The following is a 7,799-nucleotide window of genomic DNA, read 5'->3' as shown; positions in this document are numbered from 1 at the left end:
GCGTGCCTACAGCTCCGGTACCTATCTGGAAAATAGGGAGGGTACTGAGCGTGCACCATAGGCAGCTCACCCGAGGCACTAGCCTCTCAAGAACCGGAAGAATCTGGGGTCAGATTTGAACTTGTGAGGTTCCTGTGCGCTCACAGGTTATAAGTGTGCCGTTTCTTATACCCTTTGGGTCAGTAGGGAGGGTCACTGTAATGTAGAAGATACGGGGCCGTTAAATACATCACCGTTTCTAAAAATGGAATCAAAATTTGCTTAAGACCATTTGTTAGCAAAACATCCCTTAAAATTTTTCCACATTGTATTTTGAATCTAGCCTGAAATATTCAACCGACGAAATGCCGTTAAGCAATAAATTATGTATACAATAAGGGTCCCTTTGAGTCCCGATTTTTTCAATAAATAGATATGAAATAAATATATAGGATAATAAAAAGCGGTGGTGGCCCAGTTTGCAAAATCTTGCTTCTCAAGTTTTTTTTTTACAATATCAAGTGATGAGACGAACAAGTCCTGCACCTAATGGTTAAGCTACACGTCTGTCCATAACATTTGCTGTGCCACTCAAGAGCTTTAAATCGCAAAGATCTGAAGGGCACTGCCACTGCGCCCGTCACCCTGAGACATAAGTTGACAAGTCCCATGTGCCTGTAATTTCACCAGCACCATTACCCTTCAAAGCCGGAACACAGTAATGCTAACATTAATGCTTGGCGACAGAAATAGGTAAGGTACTTCCCTGGACGAACTCTTTCACAAAAAGCTCTACTGCTACTAAAACTTCTACTGTTACAGATCGACTATTCGAATCCTTCTGGTGAATTAAATTTCTAAGTTACGTACCTAAATGAATGACAAATAGCAATAGAGGTAGTAGCTGTAGAGCTCCTTATGAAAGAGTTCTTCCAGGAAAATACTGCCTTACCTATTTCTGCCGCCAAGCCATAATGTGAACATTACTGCGTTCCGGTTCTGAAAGGTAAGTAAGGGTGCTGTTGAAATTACAGGCACATGGTACTTGTCAACTTATGTCTCAGGGCGCAGTGTCAGTCCCTTTCAAATCCTAGCGTTTTTAAGCTCTGAGTGGCACCTGTAACTGTTACGGACAGGCGTGTCCGTGACTCTCTTACCACCAGACCCTATCTGATATGAACTTCATAGTTGTTCTATAAGGAACCATTAAGCCACTTTTGCTGTAGGAACCCCTTTGAGGTCACGAACAAAACAGATGTTTATTTGAACCGAGCGTTTATTAATATTTACTATACATACCATTAACAGGATGTCGGTTAATAAATAAAGACCTTTAATACCGGGTGCAACATAAATATTTTGTCATATTTTTGATTATGACTGTCCTTGAAAATTGTACAACTTTACACTAAATTGTAATTTAAAAAATTAACTATTATCGTATGAAACAAATATAAAATTTTAAGAATTACACATCGCGTACACATATCTGCCTAAAATTTCTGTGTTTGTTCATAAACAAATAGTTTATATTTAATATGAGTTCGACGATGGAGCATGCACTCCTATAATAATTCACCTCATCGTCACTTTCCATCATGTGAGATGAAGGTCAAATGTGCATTTATTTTTTTCAATATTATAAAAGAATTTGTTTTTGTGTCACTTTTGTAAGTATTAAAAGAAATAAATACTCCAACATTTTGCTACAGCTACAACTTGGGTCTTTTCAAAGCGAGTGTGGATTGGCGTTATTTTGATGTGCATGCTCCATCGTCGAACTCATCGTCACTTTCCATCAGGGGAGATGGAAGTCAAATGCGCACTTGTATTTTATTTAAAAAAAAAACGAAAACTTACGAAGCATTTTTGTCATCCAAGGAAAAAGAAGCTACTAAGGTGATATTATTTAATTTTTCCCTGTATTGCTACAGAAAATACATTATTCAAAATACTACGCACAAAAGAGAAGTGACGTCAGATTTCAATTCCGGAGTTGGTTGGCAATTTCTCCATCACTAATAATAAATGAGAACTATTGAAAAAGGTTTACAATTTTTTAAATTCTACTCAGAATTACCCAATAGTAAAAGACAACTCTGGTATCCTCTGAAGAGAAGGTGTATGCCACAATCCACCACGCTGTTCCAATCCGGGACTTCACATGTTTTCCAGGGATTGTAAACCTTCTTCGATATACAGGTTTCATAACCTTGTTTTCCTTCACTGTTAGAGAGAGCCATTGCTACTACAAATTATAACGTATCATTAAAAAAAGTATTACGATTCAGCTCTAGTGGTTAAATTATATAAGCTGTATACATTTTACAGCTTTAGGGCGATCTAAGCGAATAACTATTTGTCGAATGTAAACATAATTTTTGAAAATCAAGTGATAGATTAGTATGGTATAAAAATACGCATATAAAAAGTACGCTTTTGAAAATTCCTGAAAACCAGGTTGTGTATATTTTTTTAAACTCATGGATTTTTTAGTCAATTTTATAATATGAAAATTGAATTAACCAAAAAAAAAACAATTGGTTTAAAAAAAATCGTTAAAAACCTTGATTTTCAGTAATTAGCAAAAGCGTGCTTGATTCCTGGACATTTTTGATGTGTGTATTAGCAAGTGGTAAGAATGACTTGCTATATTAAGAAATCGGACCGTAATCAAAGTTCCGGACGTGACATGTATGATGACGACCTATTCGCCGTTGGCTAGTGTATAATATCTTTTCTAATACTAGTACCTTTACAATCAGCAGCATAAACCTGGATAAATCCATAAGTGTTGCTCAATCTAGAAATTCAATAACTAAAAATACCCCGCACTGCGTAACCCTGTGTCGCGGGTGCCATGGACACACACATAGACAACCACAAATTACACCCAAACTCATGAGAGAATAAATGTAGGCCATAGAAATATTTCTCGGCCCGGGAATCGAACTCAAGACCTCTGCATTCTGCCACGGAGGCAGTTAATTTAACTACCGATGTGACATGCGCATGGTAAGTCTTTAGCCGTTTAATTTTTGTTTTAACACCTCTACAGTCGCAATTAATGATTTGGATGACCCAGGCTGACCCTTTGACCATTGGTTCCGATATAACCTACACAGGAAACTTTGTCTGTTAGCAACATAAAACAGGAAAAATCCATATGTGTTGCTGAATTTAGAAAAAGAGCCGTAATTAAAGTTCTGGTTTAACATGCAGTGTGAATGACTTCTTGTCTGTTGGTTAGGGTATAATATTTTGTCTTACATAACATAAGCCACTTTTAACCCCATAACATGGCTGGGCAGCGTTTGAAGTTCGTGAACATATTTCGTATTTTAAAGGTCTGGTTTAACATGCGCTGTGGATGACCTCCTTGTCCGTTGGTTAGGGTGTAATATCTTTTCTTACATAACATAAGCCACTTTTAACCCTACAACATGCCTGGGCAGCGTTTGAATTTCGTGAACAAATTTCGTATTTTAAATACATATAAGAAATTATTTTGTTATCTATATTTTAAGACGTGACGAGTATTTCGCCCGACAATAACAAAAAAGAAAAAATCCGTAGGTGTTGCTGAATTTAGAAATTTAATCAAAGTGAAGATTGAGACATTTTACCTCAGAACATATTCATCCCCAGTTTGCCACCCTTAGAGGTGGAATATTTCCTTCAAATTTAAATAGAACCAATACTGAGGTACCCTCTTTCCAACAAAAAAAAAGCTAAAAACAAACCCTGTCGAATTGAGAACCTCCTCCTTTTTTTGAAGTTGGTTAATAATAATAACAATTGTCTGGTCTCAAAATAGGGAATTCCCGGTACTATGAGCACCAGAGCAATGGAATTCACTCTGAGGCACTTCCCAGAACACTAAAATCACAATCAATTTAGAAAAGTTAATTTCCCAAATTGGTCTTACAGGGTATCAACCCCGGGATCTCCTCATTCAGCAACCATTGTATAAACCGCTATGCCACTGAGGTCGTCATGGTCATACTACAGAATAACATTACATAATTACTATTACCAAGATTTATAAAACTGGTTTTTTTTTTGCTTAACGTTACACGCCGTTCTCGTCAAAACAAACTACTTAGGGAGACACCACATTTATTAATGCGGAATCGCATTAAGCTGGTCAGAAAAAGATGGACATAACCTTCTAACAAGAGCGAAAAACATGCGTTTTGCGTCGGCGATGCGAGCTTTTTCTGACCGACTTTATGCAATTCCGTAACGACAAGTGTGGTGAGTAACATAAGTTATTGTTACTGGAAATAAGTTTATATTTCAAAAACGAGATTTTCGTTTAGTCACGTTATCCGTTTCATCATGCGATTGTTTCAAGTTATTGATATTAAGACTATTCGAGTTACTAATTAATAATAGTAATTCAAAATAACCACACAAATTATCTCGCCGTCATATTAGGAAATTCCCTATGAGTACCAGAGCGACGGAATTAACTCCAGAATATTACCTAGAACACTTGGACCAGTACCAATGAAAAATCCGTTTCCCGAATCGGTCTTACCGGGAACCGCACCCGATATTGACTAAAACGTAAGAAATATATCTGCAGTTATTTCTATAACGTTCTAACTGTTACATGGCATTTTGCTTTGGGGTAATGCCGCCGATATCTATAGAATCTTTGCCCTAAAGAAACGTGCGGTTAGGGCAATTTACAATCTGGGCCCCAAAGTATCTTTGAGAGATAAGTTTAAGGAAATTAACATTCTTACACTAGCGTCACAGTACATTTATGAAAATGTAATTTATGTTAAGAGGAATAGATTTATTTATGAAAAATAGTGACAGACATAACATTAATACGAGGAATAAAAATAAACTAGCTGTTCTTGGTAGTCGTCTTCACAAAGTGACAAATTCATTTAAGAGGCAATGTATACGCTTCTATAACAAGATTCCGGCTTATATACAACATTTGCCTTTACGAGGTTTAAAACTATAGTGCAACAAAAACTTTATACTATAGGTTATTATACAACTTCTGCGTACTTGGATTTCAAAAATCCGTGGTGGTAACCCGTTTAGCTCATGGAGGTAGTCTCGATCTCTGATGTTTGAAAACAAAAATAATATTGTAAATGTTGAATGTGTACAAATGTTATTTACAAAGAGTAACCTCTACTTTCTTGCTCATTCTTCTCTGGGGAATCTGCCTTACGAATGAGCGGTAGAGTTTAACCATTGTGACGATTTCAAGTGTAATAAGGCTTACCTATGACATAAGATTATTTTGAATTTTGAATTTTGACTTGCTTGTACAGATTACAATGCTTACTATGAAATAAAGATTATTTTGAATTTGATTTTGAAACGTCTATTTATTTATTATTTATAATGTAGATACATGACGGTATCGTACTTAAATTTTTACGCGAACAAATTATTCACATAATGAATACATTCATTCATGATGAATGGGCCATATGTAGCTAGTTTTCTTTATCATAAATACATACTAAATATGTCCATGAAGACATATTTGGAGGAAGTGTAACAAAGGTTGAATTATAATAACAACGTTCATAGAAACCGCTGATTACATGTACCAGAAAGTTAATTTGAAATAAAGATACCTTTTTTATTTAAAAAAAATCAACTTCAAAAGTTTGCTTATTGACTTTTTTATTGAAATTACATATATTTGCCAAGTTTTATTTGAACCGGTTAACGGAAAGTGCCAGAAACCGGATTCATCCCCTAGTTTGCCACTCTTAGAGGTGGAATATTTTATGAGACCAAGTGACGGGACGAACAAGTCGCCCACCTGGTGGTAAGTGACACACCTGTTCATAACAGTTGCAGTACCACTCAGTGCTTTAAATCACAAGGATCTGAGTGGCACTGCCACTGCGCCCGTTACTCTGGGACATAAGTTGACAAGTCCCATGTGACTGTAATTTCACCAGCACCCTTACTTACCCTTCAAAACGGGAACGCAGTAATGCTCACGTTACTTCTAGGCGGCAGAGATAGGTAAGGTGGTGGTGGTACTTCCCTGGACGAACTCTCACAAGTAGCTCTACTGCTGCTAAAAGTCTGTGTGTATGTCTTTATACATATAAAATCATGGCTTACATGATTTTATATATGTATATGTGTATGTCTCTCATATGTACATTATCATAATTTATTTTAATTCACATTTAAATTTTAATTAATTTATTGTCCTATAATTAGATCCGCAGACTTTAGTGCTACACCACGGCTAGGGTTGGCTAAAAGAGATCTTTTCTAGAGACAAGTTGATCTTTGTATATGTCCTTTGTGACATGTGTTTTAAGTCGCTTTTCTCTGTGCAATAAAGAATTTAAATAAGTAAAGGAACGATGAAAAGGTTGAATAAGGAATCGAAAAACTTTTCAGTGAATAGTTATTAAAATTATACATATTTATTACTATATTCGTCCCGTCACTTAATATTATAATAAAAAAAAGTGAACTTTATGTACATAAACACATATATAAGCAGAATATATATTATAATCTAAACAAATTTCTACATTTCTACATCTACAAGCTCATTTGGTGGAAACTGAAGATGGTGTAGTATTTATAACCATGTCTTAAAATAGTTCTCCTTTGTCCCCAGAGCGAGAAATGGCTAACGCACGAACTGATGCGGGAAGAACTACTGGAGAAGATCAGACGGCTAGAGGAAGAAAGACAGACGGCTGATCTCTGCTCCACGGGTGCTGAATGGGGCAAGCGCAAGCGCAGACGACAGGTATTTAATGCTTAGTGTTATGTACCGACAGCGGCACATCAAGATACACATTGAGGGATCTTGTTCCGTTGTACTGGAGGCTATATTCGAACAAAAGTGCATAGCTTGATGTGCTGTTCAATTCAATTGCATTTACCATAATGCCTAACTTTTTAACTTTCGAAGCAATTTTTCAGGGTATAATTCACATAAATTTTGTCGGTTTGTTTACTCTCAAGAAACACTCTCCAAAATTGAGGAATTTGTTTTTCCAAGTAAACTAGGTCCTTATGCATGCATTAGGGGTTTGTTCAGCCTAAAAACCTATTTGCCTCTCTTTAACAGGTAACAGTGTCTCCCCCCTACGTGGTATACATGCTCCCTGATGCTGACATCATGGAAGACTGGAGGCTCGTCAGAAAACTGTTGGAGAAAGCAGAATAAGTGATAGAAAGCGATTTTTGGACTATTGAACGCACCTCATAAAAGAAATTGTTTTCAACAGAAATTTTGTTTCAGACATAAGTGTATATTTAATTGTTTAGGTAAAGCTTAAGGTTATTTTAACTAACAATACAAAATTTAGCTAAAACTAACTCTCCTTTATTTTATTTAAACTCTTGCTGAACTGTTTTCCTTTAACTAACATTGTTGTTAACTAGTATGTGGACGAGAAGTAATTATGTTTACGACAGTTTAAAACCCTTATAAGTATCGATTTTGAATTGTTTTGATTACAGCTGAGAACAATGCAAATTCAAAAGAAACTTAAGGACCATTAAAAATTTGAAAATAATTAATCAATGTGGAATTTTATTCTGTACTGTACGGTGCACGTAGAACGTGAATTTCACCCGAGTAATTGTGATTTTGAAGACATATTCAATTGTCATTTCTTACTTTATACAATTTATACTTTAATCGGTCGTGAAGCCGTCGCGTAGTTCCTGTTTTGTTCTACAGAAAATTACGTCATCGGATAAAATAAGACAATTTTTGTTTTTAGTTTTTTCTACAGGATAATATACATTTCATCCGATCCCACTTCTTGTTAACGTTATGGAACAAAACGAGA

At 35.8% G+C, this 7,799-nt stretch overlaps 1 protein-coding gene across 1 annotated transcript in view; it reads left to right on the top strand.

Annotated features, from left to right (window-relative positions):
* LOC113238162 (breast cancer metastasis-suppressor 1-like protein) overlaps positions 1–7,574 on the top strand; it is a 215,287-nt gene extending 207,713 nt beyond the window's left edge. The window contains exons 4-5 of the mRNA XM_026474918.1: positions 6,611–6,745; positions 7,070–7,574. Of these exons, the coding sequence (XP_026330703.1) occupies positions 6,611–6,745; positions 7,070–7,168 (234 nt within the window). The 3' untranslated portion in view covers positions 7,169–7,574. The remainder of the gene's footprint in view (positions 1–6,610; positions 6,746–7,069) is intronic.
* Positions 7,575–7,799: the final 225 nt, after the last annotated feature.

The sequence above is a fragment of the Hyposmocoma kahamanoa genome, unplaced genomic scaffold, assembly GCF_003589595.1.
Source record: "Hyposmocoma kahamanoa isolate Upper Pololo Valley unplaced genomic scaffold, ASM358959v1 95, whole genome shotgun sequence".
In the NCBI taxonomy this organism is placed as follows: Eukaryota; Metazoa; Arthropoda; class Insecta; order Lepidoptera; family Cosmopterigidae; genus Hyposmocoma; species Hyposmocoma kahamanoa.
The sequence above is the reverse complement of the archived record's forward strand: the minus strand, read 5'-3'. Positions and strand labels throughout refer to the sequence as shown.